The sequence below is a fragment of the Acromyrmex echinatior genome, chromosome 9, assembly GCF_024713525.1.
Source record: "Acromyrmex echinatior isolate Ae372 chromosome 9, ASM2471352v2, whole genome shotgun sequence".
NCBI lineage: Eukaryota > Metazoa > Arthropoda > Insecta > Hymenoptera > Formicidae > Acromyrmex > Acromyrmex echinatior.
Genome location: NC_141860.1, coordinates 11247945 through 11270644, shown reverse-complemented (window position 1 = coordinate 11270644; position 22700 = coordinate 11247945). Strand labels below are relative to the sequence as shown.

The 22700-nt window shown below is 45.3% G+C and overlaps 1 protein-coding gene across 4 annotated transcripts in view; it reads right to left on the bottom strand.

The window, feature by feature from the left end:
• Positions 1-22700, bottom strand: part of dac (dachshund family transcription factor) — a 197867-nt gene that overhangs the window by 86872 nt on the left and 88295 nt on the right. For all 4 annotated transcript variants that reach the window (XM_011068151.2, XM_011068150.2, XM_011068148.2 and 1 more), the window contains exons 3-4: positions 17734-17962; positions 14982-15044 (exon numbers count right to left, since the gene is read on the bottom strand). In XM_011068151.2, coding sequence (XP_011066453.2) covers positions 14982-15044; positions 17734-17962 — 292 coding nt within the window. The remainder of the gene's footprint in view (positions 1-14981; positions 15045-17733; positions 17963-22700) is intronic.

Genomic DNA, 22700 nt, shown 5'->3' with positions numbered 1-22700 from the left:
ACCACGTAGATCTTTCTCTCTTCTTCCCTCGATTCCCTCTCTCGTTCACTCTTTCTATATTTCAAATATTTCGCAATGGCACAGCCGTAAAATTTCTACTTGCCTCGAATAATCATATAAATAAAATCTTTAATCAATAAAGTTTTTTAGCTATTATTTTAATTATCTACTTTTAATTACCTTATCTTTATCGACTATTATCATATTATTTTAATTATTTAATAATTACTACTTTATAAAACGCGTAACTGGGGCTACTTTGTCTATTAATCCACGTTATCAACGGTTAATCAACGAAGAAAGCGGCGACTGTATCGCAAAATGACTACGCATGGGAAATATGTAAAAGAGAGCGAGGGAAAGGCAGCGAGAGGAGTGGTGGAAGGAAAAAAAAAAGATGACGAGTCACTCGCCGGAATGGATTAAGTCGTGTGAATATTGACGCGCGGTGTTGGTTAGATCGATCGGCCGTGTGTTTCACGGAAAGGCGGGCGGGCGGATGCGGACGCTGAATGGACCGGATTGAAATGTCGGGCGGCGTGAATGGCGGCTTAAAAGAAATACATTAGCGCAATGTGAAGGGTTACTTGAAAATAAACTGGAATAAGCGAGTGCTGCGCGCGGTTACACTCAAACGCCACCACCACCGGTTGATGATGGTCGGCCGGGCGCATTCGCTCGCGTTCGCCCTTTCGGCACTCGATCATTCTTTCAATGCAGAAACGACACGCCATTGAGGGTGAGGTCGACTTTATGGACAGCCCGAGATTTTCCACGAGGCTCGGCCGCGTTTTATCCGCGATAGAGAACGGGAACGAGATCTCCATTCCAGAACTAATGCGCCCTTTTTTTCTTTTCCGTGGAAAAGGGAAAATGTATACGTATAAATTTATCGAACAATATGTATAAGTTATTTTCATGGAAATTGTAACAGTAACTGTAACAGGAGATGACATATTATTTTATAAATTGTAATATTTATAATTACGTATTACGTACAAATAAATTGAAATCATACATTGAAAAAAAATGATTAAATTTTAATGAATATTTATTTAAATAGTTTTAAGTAAATATTTATTAAATGTAAACATATTTATTTCATACGATAATCATTAATTAAATTTTTTTCAATGAGTAAATATTTATTTACTTTTAAGGAAATACTTACTTACAATTTAGTACTATTCAAAGGAATTAAGTATTAAGGTATTAAGCTTTAGTAAATCTTTTTTCAGTGTATATAGTGTATATAGTATGTGTACTATTATTCGAAATATATGACTCGAAACTCGACATGACACATTGAATAAATTGATACGCGTATGCTTACGCATTACGATCGATATCTCTTACAATAATCGCAATATACTCGTATATCATATCTATACGTCGACGAATTGCAATCGACATTAGACGAGACAGTGATACAACACAACAGTCTATCTATGCAAGTGTATTATTCGAGCGAATGGAATTACGACAATTTTATTGTCGGCCCCTGGTGTTCAGCAGCCGTATTTAATGTTTTATCCTGTCGCTTCCATCCCTCTCCATCACCTTTCCCGCACATCTCTCCCTCCCGATTCTCGAGAAGGAGAAAGGGTTAGAATTTTATTTTTCAGCTACACACGCGCGTAAAAGGGCTGCGGCGAAGGAGGGCCTTTTCGGATCGTTTCATAAAAGTCGTCTGGCACATTCGTTCTCCTAGATTATTGCCCCGTCCGCGAGTCGGCACTGGGACGCGGGATATATTATTTTATTTATTATTTCACTTTAAGGCCGCGTCGCGCCTCTCTTCTCTCGCACCGCCACCGCATTGCCGAGGGATTAAGGCGGACGGGCATAAAGTACGGAAACGCCTCGTTTTGCGTCACCTTTGGATCCCCGCGGATACCCGAAGCGCCGAGAGAAACGCTGCTTACAGAATCGCTCTGGCCTCCTCGGGAACCGTTCATGTGCGTGGTTTAATTAAGCCAACCGTCTACGTATCGTAAAACGCGGTATACAAAGTTTCGATCGTCGTCTGTGCACACCGTCGATGCGTATGTATGCAAGCGCGTTCGACCGTAAATAATCTTTAACGCGAGCGCACGCGATTGTCCGATATAATTCAAAGAGGCAGATAATTATAGTAGCGAGAAAAACGTCAAGAGACGGCACATACAAGCTGGCACACACAATATACATGTATTATATGCATAGATACGTATGTGCATATTTTTAAAAAATATTTCGCTTATCGCTGCAATTTTCACAAACAAACATCTCAGGATGCTTTTCAATTACAATATTCCTAGACAATTTCCTGCACTCAAACGTTCTAATTGTTGTAATCGATACAACACTAATGACATGTACTCGATTCGAGAACTATATAGTGTCTTCCATTTGATGTCGTCACAAGTCAACCACAAGAGTTGTTCTACCTTTATTTCTTGACTCTCTAAATATCAAGGCTGAATGATGTCTGTGTCGACTTGTGTCACTAAATGGAAAGTATTCACACTAGTCGGTTGTGTAACCTTGTATTTTTTAATGACAATTAAATAATTATTAATCATTTCTCAATTATTAATCATCTATAAATAAAAAAAAAAACGTGGAAAGTTCCACTACATCACATCACAAATTAAAAAATACTAATTGTAAGACATAGAAATGGTATTAAAAAATACACCTAACTCTATCCAAAATTGTGCAACGTACACATTAGTACGTACTTGTTACAATTGAGTCGTGTACGTTACACTTAACGTTACACTTCGTGCGTTCCCGTGTACTTACATTTGTGTTAAGCAATTGAAAAGCATCGTCAAGCGACCGAACGGAGATGAGTGCTCGACTTTCACAGGATTCCTCGCTTGTGCTTTTTACGACGCTCACGTCGTCATGTCGCGCGCGTTTTATCGCATTAAGTCGACTCGCGCGAGCTTCATTCAAATTCTTATTCCGTGAAGGGTAACGAGAATCGCGCGCTCCCTTCGCGAGGGATGCGGGGAGGACGAGTCTTCATAAAATTAAGGGAGTTCGTAACACACGAAATCGTTGTAGCACAGTGTCTTCCGCAAGGGGTGAAGAAATAACGGAGAGAGAAAGAGAGAGACGGCAAACGCGTCCGCAGCTGCGACATCGCGAAATTACGAGGTGGGACTCGCCGTGTCGCTCCTTAGAGGAAGCGTTGACAAATGACGGAGACAACTTTTATTATTTTAGATGTCGGCCCATCAGACGTAGGCGGTTACGGCCTCACGAGCCGCGACGTCGACTGGATGTGTTTTACATACATTTTGTAGCAGAGCGGCCCCCGGGGCGCTACGCACCCCCGTTGACAAATGGCTGTGGGGTTTTATTAGACGAACTTTTTAAGGTACTCCCCCGAGCGCGGACGTGTGGTTATACTAAATAAAGATAAGCCCCGCGCCCCCGCGCCGAACGCGTTTTTCTTCGCTTTCCTCCTTCATATTTTCCGCGATTTCATTTTGTCTTCTCATTGTTACTGAAACCGGGGTGTATTTTTTAAGCAGCTAAACGCGGATCGATTCGTCCTCGTGTTCTATCGTTATAATCAATAGTTTTAACGTATAATAAAAAATTTTTATTCGTTTACCCTGAAAGATTTCATAAAACGGTATTACCCTTCTTTTTTTTTTTTTTTAACTTTAAGACCTTGTAAAATCACATTTCGCCGCCGCCGTCAAACCATCAGAATAATTCTTCGATTTCTCGCGAGAGAAGGCAAGTCGAATGCACGTTTCGCTCGAGAGCATATTTACGCTGGCGATGACAAATGGTTTTTAGCGCTCGCAATGGGTGGGTACGAGTGAACGCTCCGAGACAGCGACGGCCCCGCGAGAGAGAGAGAGAGAGAGAGAGAGAGAGAGAGAGAGAGAGAGAGAGAGAGAGAGAGAGAGAGAGAGAGAGGCAGAGGGCAGAAGAGAGAACTAGAGTGCTTCGCAGATGCGTCGTGACTGATGATCCCTACTTCCAGATGTACTGTATACCCCCGGTACTTTTATCGGCGCTTGTTTGTTCAGCGAGCTCCGAAATACCAGTGGCAACGGCGTGCCGTCGCAGTGGATCACGCGTGGTGTTGTGCGCCGCGTGAAAAAAAAAAAGAACGAAGAGGAAGAAGAAGAGGATGAAGAGGAAGAGGAGGAGATAACGGTGGAAGAGGGAAGCGAAAACGAAGCGACCGACCGCGATTACTGGCGACGAGAGGAGAAAAAATGATAGTTGCATCAACACAACGTGCTCAGAGGCGTATATATATACATTTATGTGTCGCCTCGCGATGTTGAGCTTTCGTCGTACTCGATGATGGACGTCTATCACGTGAGACAACGTCCGAGGCATTTGCTTCATCATCATCATCTCCTCTCTATATCTCCTTTTTCTTTTTCTGCCCTCCCATTCTCTTTTTCTCTTTCTCGTTGTCGAGGCTCCGTCTGCTAGTCGAAAATAATTTTTTCAGAGAGAACTTTTCCTTTCTCGGCAGACCCGAGTTTCCGATAAAAAGATCGCCTGAATCTCGAAAGAAAGTAGATGCATATCGATGCAGAGTTCCGAACGATCAAGTAGTTTTCTTTGATGCAATATAATCGACACGTACACGAAAGTTATCATCGGAAATCGTTTGATCCGCGTTCGGATTCTATGTAATAGGGAGCCTCAAGAAATACGAGAGAAAGTCGATCTTTTCGACCGCGTGCGCGAATAGTAACGCTCAACGATTCTCAGTAGCCACGATTCGACACTGTTTGCTTTAGTCGATGAGTGCTCGCGCAATTTTCTAGCCCGGGGGAGGTATCTCGTGAGAGAGAGAGAGAGAGAGAGAGAGAGAGAGAGAGAGAGAGAGAGTACAGTGCGTGGAATTATCAATTAGCGCGACGAGCGGCAGCCACTCTGCGTACGCGGAGCGCAGCTATGTAAATTGAAGAGGTTACACGGTTTTACATATTTCAACAGATTCGTGGTGTGCGGGAGGAGAGGCGCGGAAGAGAACGAGAAGGGAAGGGAGAAAGAGGAGAAGCAGGAAGAGGAGGAGGACAAGGAGAACGGCGAGAGGAAGAGAGGTGGCGATGGAGGGCTCGGTGGCCACTCGAAAAGTGCGGGCGAAGCGTTTTGTCGAGTGTTTTATGGAAAGCTTTAGAATTGTAGATTTTCTCTCTCCCATAGCGCCCGACTGGATTTATGACGGCCGACGTACGCGCAAACGTACGAGCGCGATATCCTCGCTACTTGTGCAGCTCGCGCGCGACAGAAAATATAAAAGGATATTATTTAAATTCTCGAAAAGTCCGCTTTTTGCGCCGACGAGGCTTCTCTTCGGTAGCCCGAGTGGCTTCTCCCCGAGAGTGGTCGCTCGCGATTCTCCATCGTCTCGAATCTCCATCGTGGCGAAGGCAAGACGGCGGTGAAAGTATTCCCGTGCCGGTACTCTTCCGCATAATCGATGTCAAAAACATTTTAGAAGCGTTGATCAATGTGGGACGCGAGGACATAAGAGAGGGGCAGCAACGCCGCAGCAGTCACACGCCAAGTTGCTATTGGATTTCAATTGGAAAACGATTATTCTTGTCAAGTGACCGTGGCTGCCACTTCGGCTCGTTTGTCACCGAGATGGAGAACTTCGTTTCTCTTTTCCTCGCGCTGTCACGCGCAGGAAATATCGTCGCGCGAGAGGGAGATTTACACTTTTCGTTCTCCTCCTCCTCCTCCTCCTCCTCTTCTTTTCCATCTTCTTGATTTTAACTTTCGATTACAGCAATGGATCATGTAAACCCGCAGCGAAAATTTTAGACGATTGACGATCTATACAATATTATCTGTATAATCTGTACGATCACTATGAAGTCTTAAATTATCTTAAAAAAACTTTGCATCTTCCTCTATCAATCACCGTGAAGTTTACATTCTGTATTTGAAATAAGATACTTTCAAACTTAGATGTAATTTTCGTAGCTATATCTACTTGAGATGACTAATGGGTCAATTATATGCAGAATCGTAAGCTCGTGAAATTTATAAGAATTTATGACTAATATTCTGATTTTATGCGTATGTATCGCAAGACGTACGATTATTCGTAAATATCTACGATTTCTTGAAATTTCTCTAAATTTTATGACTAGTACGAAACTATCTGTAACAATTTTGTATAAAGGTATAAACAAAAATTTAAAAGGTATAATTAAAAATTCTTACAAATGTTACAGGAACGTGTTACGAGTTTTATGATTCTGCTTAGAATTTAGGCATAAGACCTTTTTGCAAACTAAAATTTGCCATATACTTATCTTTTATTATTCTGAACAAAGAATTTTCATCACCATAGAAATCGGATTACATAATACTTTTTACTTATTTTTTTTACAAATAAATGTATCTATAAAAAATATAAATTTATCTATCAAAATTCATAATCAAAATATCAATGGTGCCCTTAAAGATTCCAATTGTCGGCAGAAGGTTAAAATTTGTCAATAAAAACTTGTTCGAATATTAACCGCACTTAAATTTCATAAATCCTTTCATATAATAGAAGTTATACACAAGGATCCCTAGGAATTATTAGACGCAAGCCTGAAAATATCAAAAGAACGCGACGCATCGCGCATTTCGCCCATGCAAAACGTCGCATGTGATCAAAGCACGCGGGGTCGCCCCGAAGGAAGGGAGAATGTGGACGACGAAGGCAGAAGAATCTGATTTCGAGGGCGCAATCGTCGGGAATGCAAAGCACACACAGAGCTATTTGATCTGTATGCATATCGTAACAGTTCTCGCTCTCGCGCTCTCGTGCCGAAGCGCATGCATCGGCGACGACGTACATGCATGTGCACCGCCGTTTGCGAGAGAGAGAGAGAGAGAGAGATGAGGGGGAGAGGGGGGGGAGGGAGAAGGAGATATGGGAGAGCGAGAGGAGAGTGGTGTGGGTCCGACCTCGCGGGGCCAAGCGCGTATTTACGGAAGGGTCGCTGATAACACGCCGACGATTGTGTCCACACACCTCCACCTCCGTGTCCAATGCCCGGTATGAAGGCACACACATACACACGCGTGTACGCACGTAAGGGACGCGCACACGCGCGGCCACGCGGGACGGACACTGCAAATATTAGTTCATTACCAAAAGTGCCAGTGAAACCGAGGCTGCGAATGGGTAGCACCGCGGAACCACAGGAACGTTCGTCCGCGGTTTATTTAACGACGCCCTTCCGGCCGCTTTTCAATTAACCGCCTGCCGCTCCCGCTCGCCCCCGTCGACCTCGTTGACCGCTCCTCCGTTGAGGATCGCCACCTCCACGCTTCAATGGAGGTTTCCTTAATTTCTTATCTGTGTTACGCACCGGGACGGTGCCCGGCTTCGACGAGATTTGTTCCAAGTATATCGACTCTTGCCCCCATTATACACGGAAGTCTACGTAAAACTAGTAGAATACACGAGGGCTGAATAACGGTGAGATGAGAGTGTAAAGGTATACGCGTTCGCCGGAAGTGCAGCGAGGAATCGCATGTCGCGGGAGTATAAATAAGAGTACATCAGCGAGCGTGTAACCCCTCACTCGGCCGTGTTCAGAGGTCCGCACTACGTAATATACTGACATGTGCGGCGCCGAAGGGGAACCATTTAATAACAATATATCTTGGCCGACCGCGCGATACTGCGTGAAAAATACGCGTCTGATGAAGTAGCGGAAAGTGGTGAAAAGACGGATATTTCAACGTCAAATCGTTACTAAACGGTCTAAACTAATCGTTTAGTTTCTAATTAAGATACATAATAGTTACGGACAACTATAGATGAATGGCTTAACCTTTACAGGAAAGTCACTACAATGACGCTGAAAATAGTATTATATTTTGAAGTAATTAAGTATTACAAAAAAAAATAAATTATAACAAATCTTACATTTATTAGATAGAGCAATGGTAATCCAATCTTTTAAATTAAAAATATTTTATTTTTAACTTCCACCTCATGCGTCTCAAAATATAAATCAATCCATTTATGTGATTAGTTTCGAAATAAGCAATGTCCATATTAACAATGCAATTGGTAAATAACAATTGGATTAAATTTAATATTAATCTTAAATTTGATATATTTTCTTGAATTAAATTAATTCTCTAATTAAACAGACGATATATTGAGTTACGATTTATAGAAATAATTTAAAAAACTCAAATTGTGCGGACATAATTTGATATTATAAATTTAATAATGTATTCAAGGAAAAGGTTACTAAAATAGACGCGTGATGAAACAAATAAAAAAATAAGAAATAAGTTTCCTAACGTGTTCTCTAATTTTTTCGCGATAACAGGCTAAATCGCGATCATCGCCGGTGGTCCCATCTAGGCGGCGCATCCAATGGCAAATATAATAAAAAAAACCGGTGTCACACCGATCGCAAGCTCGTTAGTCAACGTTACTGATGCCGCGACACGAATAGCCCACATCTTGTTGAGAAAATATCCGACGAAAAACGGCGGCTTAACGAGACAAGAAACGAGAAGTGGGAAAAAATACTGAGGAGAACTAAAGAGGATGACAATTTCACGGTACATTAGTGTCCGGTAGGAGTATCCGGCGGACATGTTTGCGGACGGCGTGACTATAATTATGTTTTTAATTAATCATCATTTTGTCGGTGTCCCGACGAGGCCGACAACGACGACGTGGACGCGTTAAAGTCGCCAACGTCGCTCGCATCCCAAAGTTTGCTCGGTTTGGCTCGTTACCGGCCGATGACGTACGTTCTAATAATGCACGTTGGCACAACATGACACATCTCTCCTTCTCTTTCTCTCTACCGGATGATTCCCTTCGACCCCGTAATACCCGTCGTGTCAGTTCCTCCATCCCTTGTGCAACGCACTGTTATGCTTGCACCAAAGCCGCGAGTAGGTATTCTCGTCGCTTGTATCTTCAACGTAAATGACCCCAAAAAACGATCGCTTTCCAAGAAAGATTGTATCGTAATATTATTCCGCGAAAAATAATCTGCCTCTATTATTTATTGCATCCATCAAAATTCCTTTACTTCCTAGCAAAATGCCGCATAATATTAGCAAAGTATTTGCATACAAAAGTGACTCGTTGTCGTCGGCGTTCCCCGAGCGTTGAGGGATTAATTATCATTTCGGACAAACGATGTCACGGCACTTTCTGCAACGTCCGGTCGATAAATAATTTAGTCGAGTTAATAAAATAAATGTCGCTCAGTCTCTCCTAGACACTTCCTTTCCGCGCTCACCTCTCTCGGGAGCAGCCTGTCGTCTTTTCAGAAGGCGCGACGACCTCTTCTACTCGCTCGGCCGAGAAATTTACGAGTCGGAAGATTTACCGTTGACGTAACAAGCGCGTGATGTAGCCAGTGTATGTACCTCTTCTTTCCGACTCTCGTTGTCTTACTTCCCTCCTTTGTCGTGCTTCCGCGGAGGAGCTACCGCGAAACTCGCTTTTATATCACTTTTCATTCCTCGCGTATTCATTAATCTGTCCTGCTTTATTTATCCTGCTCTCGCCCAGCGCTCTCGATTGATGTTGACGCGTGATTTTTACGATTCCTTTCGTGCCGCGTCGCGATCAATCCAGACGTGCACGCAGCATCGTGGAAGAATGACGGATCTATTATCATCGTTCGGAGGACGTGAAGGACCTACCTCACGACCGTCCGGTCACGACAAGATCGTGACGTAACCTGATCGCCCCTGTGTCGTCCTTAGAACATCCCGTCATCGATAAGCGGCCGATAATCGGTTTCGGAGAAGGACCCTCCGATCGATCAAGTTATACCTAAAGCCGAACGCAAACTAACCAGGCTGCTGTCGCGAATCTATTGTTTTTCGACTGAAACCATCCGCACCGTCTATCGATTTCCATACAGGATCTTCCTTCGAATCACGCAAGCAAACGACGACGCTACGCCGAGGGAAGAGAAGACGCGTCGCGCAAAAAATCGTCGGGCTAATTGTCGTCTGTTGTTGGGATTAGATCACGGGACTGTCAGGCGATAATCGATCGACGGAGAACGATCGAAGGTGATCAGGCGAAGAATATATATATATATAAGCGACCGGCGATGAATTTTATACCTGCTTCGCAAGCAAGGTCCGCTCTCGTAAAATTAAGGCAACCCTAAAGCCCAATCGCGAGCATCCGCTCTCCCCTTTTCCATCTCTATCTCTCTCTTTCTTTCGAATGCAGATCGCATTTCTTTAAATATCTGAGTAATTGCCCAGTCAATCGCGCCCGCACACCGGCAATTACATACGAAAATTATGTTGGAAAATTACTGGGTGGGCAAATGGGAGAATCGAAGAACGATACAACGGAACAACGCGCCGACGGAGAAAAAGATGGAAGAACGAGAGTGATAGCGTGACTAAACGCGCGCTTTGTCAGCGCCGGGATAATCGCATAGCGATTCTCGCGCATAATTCACTTTACTTTGACGCAATTTGCCATCTTGCGATCATGCCCGGATAAAGCCCTCCATCTATGCGTATTGAGACGCGAGAACGGCCACCATCGTCGACGAACGGCATTCTGACGGCGTGGCGCACGCGCTTGAGGATTATTTTAAAAGGGAAATAACTGGCGAAGCAATCATCACGCCAACGTAATAATACGTCGTAATTAATCGCGAAAATTAGTCGCGGCAATAAGAGAATAAATTAAAATATATATAGGTTGTAATTAAAATAAGAAGAGAAATTTTTAGGGCGAATTATCCATACATGAAAGAAAGTTCATATAAACATTTACAAGATTGTCAAAATTCCACGATTATTCTTTGAAAACTATGTAGATGTAAAATGTACGCATATTAACCCGAATCTATAAAGTAGCATGACATTCTAGTATCTAATATAAAAAAAAATGACAGTTCCAGTAGCACTCCCTCTCTCTTTATATAGTTCTATAGTTTCTTATAACAATAAAAAAAAGTTCCACACTTTTCATACCAAAATTAGCATGTCATATGTTTAATTTTGATTTATTGATATACCAATTGCGGAACTTTTTTTGTATTTTTATAAAGAACTATAGAACAATAAAAAATGCTACTAAAACTGTCATTATTTTTTTTTTACATTACTAAAATATCATGCCAACTTTATAAATCCGAGTTAATATACGTACATTGTATCGAGTTTGCGGAGTTAATATACGTATCAACTTTTTTTTTCGATATGGAGAGCTCGGTCTCCAAATTCCTTTATTTTACTCCTTGTATAATTGACGGGCGGAGGAGAACAATCGGACATGACCTTTGATAGTTCAAATTCATGTCGATATACGCGTGATTAAGCGGACAAGGCGGAAATCGTCGCGTCGCGGCATATCACGTAATTATGGGGATTCTCGTGACGGTATGCTGACAGCTCGAAGCCCGGACCGGTTGCCGTGTAAACGGTATTAATCACAATACGCGTATTTGCGCGCACGTCGCATTGCTGCCGTACGTGTGCCGTTCATGTAACTATAGGTACCTCTGTAGGTGTTTGAGCCGTGTGCCTGTCCGCGCGCTGACAGTTCGTTTGAACGCAATTAGCGTGCCGCTCGCGATGGATAAGAGAACGAGAACGGCTCTCGGCTATCGTCCGCGTGATCGCCGAGTCGAATTAACCATTTCGCCGCGCTCGTAGCGCTGCAATAGACGAGAGAAGCCAATCGTTTGACAGCCGAGACCGATCTTGCATTGAGATACTATTTTTTCGATCTACGTTTATCCGCGGTTACGTGATAAGCGCCTATTCCCACGTAATTTCCACGAAATGGCGTACATTTTATTATCGAGTTTCTTGTATTTAAAAGTTAGTTTGCTGTCTTATAATATATAATGGTTAGTCGAACGTGATAAATCAAAATGTTATTATAAAATGTAATATATTAACGCATGATGATGCATGAATCTGCACCGCGAACATTTAGTTTAATTTAAAAAAAAAAAAAACAATAAAATTCTAAATTATTTAGACGTTCGTAAGAAATGCTTGTTAATATCAAATTATATTCTATGAAAATTAAAGCATTTTATCCTTAGTCTTTTCATTAATCGGATAAAACGTTAATGTGCTCATCGAATTGAAACGAATCGTTTATATTAAGCTAAGTGTTATTAAATGAATAGGATAATCTCGATCATGTCATTCTCGAGATACGACTCGACGGTCAACGTCGGCGGTAATCGCGCGTGGTTATCAAAGCGGCAAGAAGTAAAATATCTTACGACGCATTTCGACGTGTCCGTCGTTTTGCAACCATCTACTTATATATTTCTTTGTGGACACGGCAGCTACGAAACCATGACCGTAAATGTAAATGGGCGACGTCATCTCGCTCGGTACGACGCAGGAGGGATAAGACGAAAGAAGGAGAGGAAGCAAGAAGCGAACCCCAAGCATGATGAAAAGAGAGGGAGTGAGAAAGGAAGCAGAGAAAGAGTCGATCGTAACGACGAGGCTCAACTTTATGAATATTATTTTCCAGCAGATGTCCTGGACGATAGGACGTCGTCGCCGTCGTCGTCGTAATTAATGACGTCGTGGGTGCGACGGGGAGGGTAGCTCCAAGTTCGGAATAGGTTGAAAAGAGACAGAGGACAAGGTACGGATCGGGAGTGACGGGAGAGGGAACGAGTACGGAGACGCGGAGGCAGGCAACGCGTAAGGGGATGCCTGACGATAAGGAACCCGTAGCAAGGCAGCGAGAAACTGATGGCGGATGGTAGTTGGACGACGACAGACAATGCGCCTGAATTATGCCGGAATGACTGGGTAGTTTTAAAGCCAGGAAGCCGACATTAGCGCATTGATACCGAACATTCTGACTGCGGGGAACCATTAATATTACTTACTTCATAACGCGCGAGCCGCTGCCGCAACGTGCCGAGGGTCGACGGGAGCGCGATGGAAGCCGCGTGTCTCTCGCAACTCCGCCTTCATCCGCTTGTAACAACTGCTTATCCGCCAGTCATACATTTCCAAAATTTGATTTTATAAATATTATTCATGATAAAAAGGGAAATAATCGATAGATGCAATTATAATGATGTCGATAAAATTTGCGGCTGTGGCACAGAGAAAAAACTTAAGCAGTACCGTGATACCAGGTTGATACAAGATTTAATTGACCGTCCTGGCGGATAGACTTGAGGGGAAATGAGAGAGTTTTCCTCCAAGCGAGTAGATCAAATGGATTAGCGAGAACAAATCATCGGGATTAAAACGCGGCAGCGAAGGGGGTGAGAGAGGGCGAAACAAACGGCAGAAGGAGCAACGCAGTCTTCGGTCGCAGGCTTGAACGTTGTAAAATCAAAAGGACAAACAATTAATAAAGTCGGCGCCGTCGATTAATCAGAATTTAACTCGCAGTTAAATACTCGAGGATCGCCCTCGGTTGCGCGGCTGCTGGCGCGTATCTCGAGGGAATGAACGAACGCGCGGGCCACGCAGGATAAACAAAGGTTTACATCAGTGTCAGTCGCAACAAGTCCGAATTCGTCTAGGGTTCTCGCCATGAATATTCACGGTGCGCTCGCCGGTCCGCCGCCCTTCCACAGCAAACCATCCCCGTCGCTCTCGCTACTCCGGTCCGTTTCCCGGCCCCTCGTGTCCCCCCCTCCCTCTTCCCTCCCAGCCCGCTCCCCGCATCCACATCCGCTCCCCGTGGCCTCGTGCCCATTTACCACCCCCTGCGATATCCATCGAACGGCCACCAGTCAAAGGCTGAAATCACAATACGCGTTTGTCCGGTTGACGAAGTCGACGGTGGGGTCGACGGTAAAGCAAATAGAACGAGAGAGAGAAAGAGAAAGGGCGGCGCACAGGCGAGTGGGTAAGCGCGTGCGGGGGCCGAGTGAGTGGTCGGCGGCGGGGGCGGGGGCTCGACCAGTGGTCATTGCCTTTGAATTGGAAATTACGTTTCGGACGGCCAAGTGTCGATTTTCACCCCCCGTATTAACGGCTCTCCGCCAGACGCCGTGGAGGCGCGAGGCTTCGTTTCATCCTCTCGCACCTACCACCTCCTCGGCGAGGGTGAAATTCAAGATTTTCGGAATGCCGCACGTAGCGCCTCTTCCCTCGTCTTCTTTGTGCCTCGCAACCTTTTGTTTTTGCGGAATTACAAGACCAAAGAAGAAGGAGGAGGAGGAGGAGGAGGAGGAGGGAGAGAGAGAGAAAAAGAGTCATAATGAAGTAGAGCCTGCTGCTTCGCACCCTCTCCGCTGAGATCGACGAGGGGGTGTGGGTGCAAAGTCCCTTTCCGAAATCAACCCTTTCGAAGTAGCGTTGGCTCGTTGGTAGGCGCGAGTATTTCGCAGGCGCTCGAATGATTTAATCCCTGAATGATGGACGGGCACGTCGCGACGATGATCTGCGTGCCGTGAAGTGACAAGTGGTTAGGATCACGCGGAAACCTCGGTGGCTCGCTCTCCGGCCGCGACGGCGGCGGCAGCGGCGGCTGTGTTGGTGTCGGATGAAAACGGAGGCCGTCGGTCGGTTGGATGGATTTTGCGGCGTATAGGAGAGGGATAGGGTGCACGGCGCGGTAGGAGAGAAGGGCTCTCGCACCATACAAATCATGTTGGCATTACTACGTCAGGCCTGGACTCAACTTGTCGCGCAACCGGAAACTCGATACCGCTTCCCCGGTAATACTGATTTATCGGAAGTGCAGCAGCGGCCTAGGCCGCGTCATCGAGCTCGATATACGCGTTGCGTTCTGTATTTTTGCTGCCGTCCGTGATGTAGCGCGATTTTTCCGGCTAATCGAGAATTACGGGTTCACGGGTGAACGGCGTTGCAGGAACTTCCCCCTCGCACGGGCGCTATCACTCGTGCGCTCGAAACGCATTTAAAATTTTTGCGTGAAAACTTGCGATGACCGCAAGCCACGGTCCGGTACGATTTTTCCCCTCTTTCCACATCCTTTGTCTTTTCTTTTTAGTACGATTTTGATGTCCTACCTTTCGAGATGTTTGACAATATCTTCGTAGGCAGCTCGGCAGTTTTCCCAAACCGTCCCGGACCTGTGGAGCACAAAACAAAAGGCGGTTACGACACGAACAAAATGGAAAAGAAAGCCTAAGCGTCGGATAAAATGGCGACTAAAATCAAAAGGGAAACGGAAGGAGAAACGCGTTGTTTCGCGATCGTAATACTAGTCGCATAATCGCGAGGGGCATCCTCCTGTGAGAGGACACGACTGATTAAGAGTCCTCGTTCCGTCTCATCTCGGCTACGACACGATTCCGACCATTGCCGAACGCACCGAGAATGAAGAGCCTTTGATGTCGTTGATTAAAAAAAAGAGATGTCAGCGCGGTAGGAGCGGAGTTAATTTGCGACCTAGGATCGCACCAGTCGCGGGGGAGGGGGCAAAAAAAGATAGGGGAAAGAAATGGATAAGTTAATCAGGGGGGACCGGATCTTCGTTTGCGTAATATATAAAAATGAAACGGAAATCAGGCATCAACGGCGCTTTGAAAATGCCCAAGTACATTATCCTGAAGAGAAGTTCCGGGACCCAATGTCAATACGCCTGACACGGTTTCCACGGACTTGCGTTGACGATTCGTTGTGTTTGCACGGCGGGAAACGGATCTCAATGTCAATGGAGAAAAGCGAGAAGGAAAAGCGAGGAGTAAACGGAGAGGAAAGCCGTACGTGTCATCCGTGGAAACTGGTCGAAGAGGTCACGCAGGGTGACGAAAGGTTGGCGCGGGGAAGTTGGACAGAGGGAAGAAGGAGATACGGCGGCGAGTTAAGGGGTGGCAGGACAAGGCAGGACGGGGACAGGGTGGGAAAGCGGGTGGACGCGGTGACGGTGGTGGCGTCGGTGTCCCAGGATGGGGTTGCGTTGAATTAATCATATTCCGGTGTTTGTCGTGGCGCCCCCAGACGTAATCCGTCTTACCTCCCGATCTCTCTCGCTCGCTCGCTCCTCCGTCGCGATAGATTTGCATTTTAATTAAAAGCAAAGCGCTGAAATCATAATGCGAAACGTGCGGCGCCGCCTTCACCGTGTCATTATACACGCCCGCGCGTATGCGTGTACGCGCGTTGCTAGCACACACGCACACGTTGTCTCGCACGTTGCTACATTCACTCACGAACGCACATCATGTTGTTAAGAAAGATTGAGACGCGTTAAAAATCCGGAGCGTCGGCTTTGCATCGAGAATAGTTTATATACGAAGTGCGTAAATCAGACTGTTCAGTGAGAGAAAAAAATATCTCTTTAATATGTTTTTTTTTGTCTTCAGTCATTATTTATTGTTTGTTATTCGACGGGATTACCAAAAATCATTCTCCGAAACGCAGAACCGAGCAAAAGGAAGAAATTATCAAATCCCTGCGTCTGTCGTTAAGTCCCGATTTTCTGAGCGCGCGCCGCCTAAAGCGAACACTCGAGCAAAGGGGGTAAGAGTTAGGAAGATGAGGCTAATTACACGGGGCGGATGTAATCGAAAATTAAGGCGAATCTCCGAATCCTCGAAAGCTTCGGCCGGCTATGGGAGTGTATCGCGGGAACGGCGCGGCAAGCAGGAACGTACCGAGAACATCTATTAGAAACGCGTTAACAAATGCCGGGATTAGCCTCGTGTCTATCCCCTCGAGTAAGGACGAGGATGTTGCTCCTTTGGTGCTCCTTTCTCTCTCTGTCTCTCTTTCTCTTTCTCTCGAGTCTTCGCGGCTCTCCACACACTTCACGAAGCCGAATAAGCCCCGATATTCGTCTTGAGACCGCGCGTAACGCGGCAAGGATTTGCCGTCTCAAGAAGGCCTTCATGTCTTCAAAGATGGCCTAACACCACAAGAGGGGTTTAAATGCTAGTAGAATTTCAAGGTCGATCCGAGTCATGAATAATAACACGTCTTGAGACAACGCGAGAGATTTGCCACGTCTTCGTGCAGTATGCAAGATTCAATTATTTCTCTTAATTATTTTTTATAAAATTATACACAATCTTATTATACTTATTATATACAATTAAGCTGCTTTACTCGGTCGGAAATTAAAATTCAATAAATTTACAAAACTTGCTTGATCGTGAATATACATCCAAGAAACAAGATTAATTATCGACGCGTTAGTGCGTCGCGGTGTAACGTAATCCAAACCGAGTAAACGACGAGCGTCTGAGAAAGTGAAATCGAAGGAAGACGCGAAGGCAAAAAAAAAGAGAAGTCGAGGGTAACGAGGAGAAGTGCAAGAAGGAGAAAGAGATCAAGCGGTGTCAAGACTCCTCGAATTTCCACGGCTTCGCTGTCTCTTCCAATCCTCTTAAAGTCGTATTCTTTTGGCCTCGCCGGCCAAAGCAATCGCCGTGAGGTACTTAGAACGGATAAATCCAATTTCCAAATGAACTGTCGATTAGCGCGAAAGCAGATGCAAAACTATAGGTGCACTACTATAGAAGAACGGAACTCGAAGTTTTAATTTTTCTGAGAGAAGCACCGAATGAGAGAGTTTCCATTTCACTCTCTGTCAATTTTATTGTGCCTCTCCTCGTGCATCGCTTATTACCATCTCGTCCGATACGACTTGTGGTCCCTGGCTCGTAAACTTCCTTGGGGAGGAAGTTAATGAAAATGTTTCCCGCTGCGCGGGGGAAGCGCAGCTTCCGGAACATCGCAAGAGAAACGACAGTTTGCGGTTTCTCGACGCTCCTGACACGCCGAGATAAACCGAGAAAGGAAGGAGGGAAGGCTCACCTCGCGAGGGCTTCCATGTTGGTCATATTCGGGTTGACCTTGAGACCCTGCTCGGCTCGAGCCTGTGCTTGCGCTTGCAGGTGATGCGGTAGACTGGCCGGTGACAGGATAGCGGTATGTCCAGCACCTGGATGCCCGCCGAGCTGCATGAACTGCATGTGGCTCAGGTGCGTGGGTGGGTGATTGTATCCATTCGCCAGAAGCGGTGACTTTTCCATCCTTGGTACGTCTGCAAGCAGAATATACGTGCATTTAAGATTACGTTATATATCGTATGATTTAAACAACATACGCAACGTATTATAATCTCCCTTCTATCTCTCTGCGAAGAAACTGCGTAAATTCAATTATCGATCATCCTCCGCCTTTCATGGCTACGGCAATGGCCGGGAGGAAGGCTCATGAGATGAGAGAGAACCAAAGACTGACTGGGAAAGGGGGAGGAGAGCGGCCGTGTATCCGGATTTCACCGGAATCGGGTGAGACGTGTAGCTTCTGGCGAGCCAAGGATAAAGAGCGCTTTTGCGGACTTGATGGATCGCTGTGCCGCTTAACCAAATATCAATCACAACAGGCGGCGGCGCGTAGCCTCTGCATATAATCTGCGCGTTGATTCGCGCGTCCGCCGTTAGACCCGTGTGTTTGCGCGACGCCTTAGCTAGCCACCGTGATGGATACGCTCGCGAATCCGTGGGGCCTCGGGTAAACCACCGACCCGGGGTTTCATCGCCTGACTGTATCGATGCCTCCCCCTCCTCCTTCTCGTTTCGGGCTTATTTCCCATATATTCGATATCGAACGGCAGCACGCCTGTATTATTCTTCGTGGTTTGCTATCGTCTCGAATCCTCGATTTTTCAAGACAAGCGCGATCGACTCTTTCCCTTCTCTCTTTCTTTCGTTAGTCGACAGCACGGAGCGATAATATATGCGCAGTCACGTTTTTTGATCGATGCCACGTACCTTCGGCACGTGTCTCCCGTCGCGGGGAAAACTCGCGAGAAGAACGACACGACGTCGTGCGCCATGTCTCGCTGTTTGTTATACCGACACGCAGAAACTAACATCGATATGTTTTCTCCTAGAACGTAATCGGTGTTTATATGCAATCCTATATACTCGGATAACGTAGATTTACTTCGGCATCTAACAATTACGTTTAATTACGTTATACGCCTACCCGCGGCGTATTCTATGAGCGAAAACACACATCTATTTGAAACGTGTCGAGGTCAATCCTTTCCGCTCGGGTGAGGATGAAATCTCGAATTCTTTCTTAAGTGGTCTAGGATAAATTCGATGGTTTCAGAGGGCTCTCTATCGCGATTTATTGTGTCTTTCTCAGAATCCCCGTCATCCACGCCGACCTGTGAAATATTGGATAAAGTATACTGTTGTCATTGCCAACCTGACCGACGTGTACTTTTGCCCAAGATCGAGCGCGAGAGAAAAGAAGAAGGAGGAGAGGAAGACGCAGTAGGGGTATGGAATGAGTGGTGCCTATTCATTACAAATTATCTAAATGGCAGTGATTTCGGCGGACCGGCTGGCCGTTTGACGAGTAAGTGGCGGGTTCGCCGGTCCCAGTGACTGTCATTCCGTGCCGGCCGCGGGCCAATTGGCAGCCGATGGCCAACGGACGACCGAATCGTCCGACAACCACTGCGGGACCCGGCCCATGACCGGCCCTAAAATTGGACTTATTACAACTTATAGAGCGCGATTTGAACGCTCCGCTCAATAACATACATTATCCCCAATCCATATGATTTAATGAAATCCCTCTAAACTCGCCACTTAGCCTCAGTACCTTCTCGCGCAGCGCCCCTTTTTGTATATGTGCCCTCGCACGGACTGGCACGTATATGCGCGAAAGAAAGGAAGGGTGAGACCGAGAAACGGAGAACACAAAAGCAAGAAAGAAGACACGTTATATTGTAGGTATCTAAAACGCACGTTTCGCGATTTTACAGCTCCGACAATACGTATTTACCAACCACAATGCATGCAGCGTCGGCATTTCACGATTAATGAAGACGTTTCGAGGTCCTTGACGCGTAACGCTACGCACATCGCTAGTCTCCCTCAGAGAAAAATAAGAACGATGTGTGCGCGTTCTTCTTTTTTTTAAATGTCAAACATCCATCTAGTTCAACGCTCTATTCAGTATAAGCGAATACTCGAGCAAGAAAGTGAACATGCGACGCACAATTATATCTGAAAATCGTCGCGTCTGGTAAGAACGGACATCTTTCGAGAAGACATCGGGCAAAGCCCCGAAAGAAGGGGGCCATTCCGGGCGGCTCAATCACCCTCCGGTCGCTGGGACCCTAAAGCCAAATGCGAAAGACGATAAAACACAATTTGAGCTAAAGACTGCACTCCTATAACCTCCCGCCCCCTGCCTCCGCGCAGACGATGAACGCTCCCCGCTACCTCCCCTGGCCCTTCCCCTCCCGAAGCTGATGAGGTGACAACCCATAATTATACAGACCGCTTTCTGTCTGAGGCTGACTGCGGTGGCATGCAGAAGAGAGGCCTCCATCATCCTCCTCCGTTCTCCTTCGCTCTCGTCCCGCCGTCGTCTCATCTCTTACTTCTTACCCCTATTTCCTTTTCTCCATTCTTCTCCGTCTCTTTTCCGTTCTTCTCCTCTCTCATTTGCGTCTCTTCCTTTCGCCATTCTTCTCCATTTTCTTCTTCTTCTTCTTCTTCTGTATGTATACGTGTATGTGTGTGTGTGTGTGTGTGTGTATGTATGTGTGTGTATGTGTGTGTGTGTGTGTGTTTCTTATTCTCAAGTTGGTCCAGGAGGTTCCGGGCCTCAACCGCCCTGACGCTTAATAGTGATATGTACGTTTTCTTCACGTGAGGAAGAGTCGAAGGTGGAGCGAGTCGAAGCGAAATGACGGAGGGGGAGGAGGCAGACTGACCGGAGTAGTCGCTTCCACCCGTGCCACGCCGTCCCGTGCCCGTAGGAGAAGAATAACTTCTGCTACTTCTTTCCTGGTGTTAATTACAAAACGCGAGAATAAATTGCCAGGCTAAATGAGTGCCCGGTATCTCTCGTCGGTCTTGTCACGTCTCTTCCTTCGTCCTACGACTCGCCGTCGCCATGACGGTCGAATGAATGAAGGCTAAACCACACACGTATGAACAACAAATGGAATTTATTAAGCATCATAAAATCGATTTTTTTTCTCTTAGTATGTAATAAACTACAACATTATATATCCCTGTATGTAATTCAAAGATGTATTTCATCAAATTTCAAAAAATTTGATTTAATTTATTTTTTTATTTAAATAACAAAAAATTCACACATTATATATATATATATATATATATATATATATATATGTTATATATTAGGTGTTGGAATTAATTCGTAGCGTTTTTAATGAAAGAATGTTATTTATTTCACATGAGCATTAAAAAATACATTAATGAAAGTACTTCCCATCACTTGTAAAACGCTACGAATTAATTCCAACACCTAATATATACACACACACACACACACACACATAAAGAGAAAGGTCAATGTAGGTATATTAATATTATCGAGCGAAAATTAAATTTGCATAAATTTGATAACAATAGAAACTATTTCAGAACAGTGCAGCCAGTTTCGTTTGATCTTCGAAAATATTTTTCCCCGAGGCTTGCGCGTCGCGGGATTTCGATTCGCCGTTGCGGTTCTTTTCGTTTTTTAGATAAAGGACCGTGCGTTTCTTTCGGTCGAGCAACTACCGGTGAACAGAGGGCCACGTGAAATTATTCGGAAGATATGCCTTTTGTGCTCGCTTTCTCCTTTCTATCCTCGATGTACCCGTGATCCCGTCACCATTGTTCTTACCAAACGACGAAGTCCACGCTCATCCTGCTCCATCATAAGCACGCTTATATACTTGTAAGGGCGTGTTTGTGCTTAGGCACGTATACGTTTACCCTTGACACTGACTCCCTCGAAACCCTTGGATTTAACCCTCGAACACCGACCCTCCGGCTACGGCCGATGACATCGCGACTCATCGAGTACCGCTGCTCTCTTCCGCGTCCGTTCCGATCGTCGAATCGTAAACCCTGACTCTCGATTTCTCGTTTTATTGAGACAGTACGTCAGTGATCGCGATGTTTATCTAAGCGCAAGAATCTGGGCCGATTGAAGATAAAATGAAGTGTAACGGAGAGACGTGCAATTACCGTAGTATGTACACATGCAACGAAATAACCAATATTGTTCTCCGAGCGTGTGTTAGTACATAAACACAAGACGGGAAACACAGTTTCGCGCAGAAGGAATCCGGTTTTTCAAGTAATCGAGAGCTGAAGCAAGCAACCAGTCAGACAGCCAGCCAGCCAGCCAGCCAGCCAGTCAACCAGCCAGCTTACCAGGCGAACATCTCAGACCAGCAAGTAGGCAGGCGGGCAGCCATCGAGGTAGCTTCCAACGTCTGTTGAGTTTGGAAAGAACGGAGGAGAGAGTGGATACCATAGGTATCCACACCTCCTTGCTCCTCCTCTGCTTTACCGTATTCCTCTTTCCTCGTTTTCCTTCTCCACCATTCGTCCTCCTTCTTAATCGATCGATCGGACAACAGAATATATTGAGATGCACAGGTATCTCACGACTGACGAACAAAACAAGTCTATGTTTCATTAACCGCAATTATCATTTAATAACTCACAAATAATAATAGTATAATACTTGTTACATTAAGTTAATAATACTGATTTTAGTCAATGCTTATCTGCATAATGCAGCGTTGTACGTATAAAAAAAATATTTCCCGCTATTTCTCACAGTTCTTCCATGGAGAACGTCACGAGAGTATTGAGACGCAAGCATCTTACAGTCGATAAATAGAAGCTTATGGAGAAGATTACGAGAGAGATAAGGAAGAAGAGAGAGCAACCAAGCTTATTCGCGTAAGTAATGATAATAACGTATGAGAGAAACGGCAG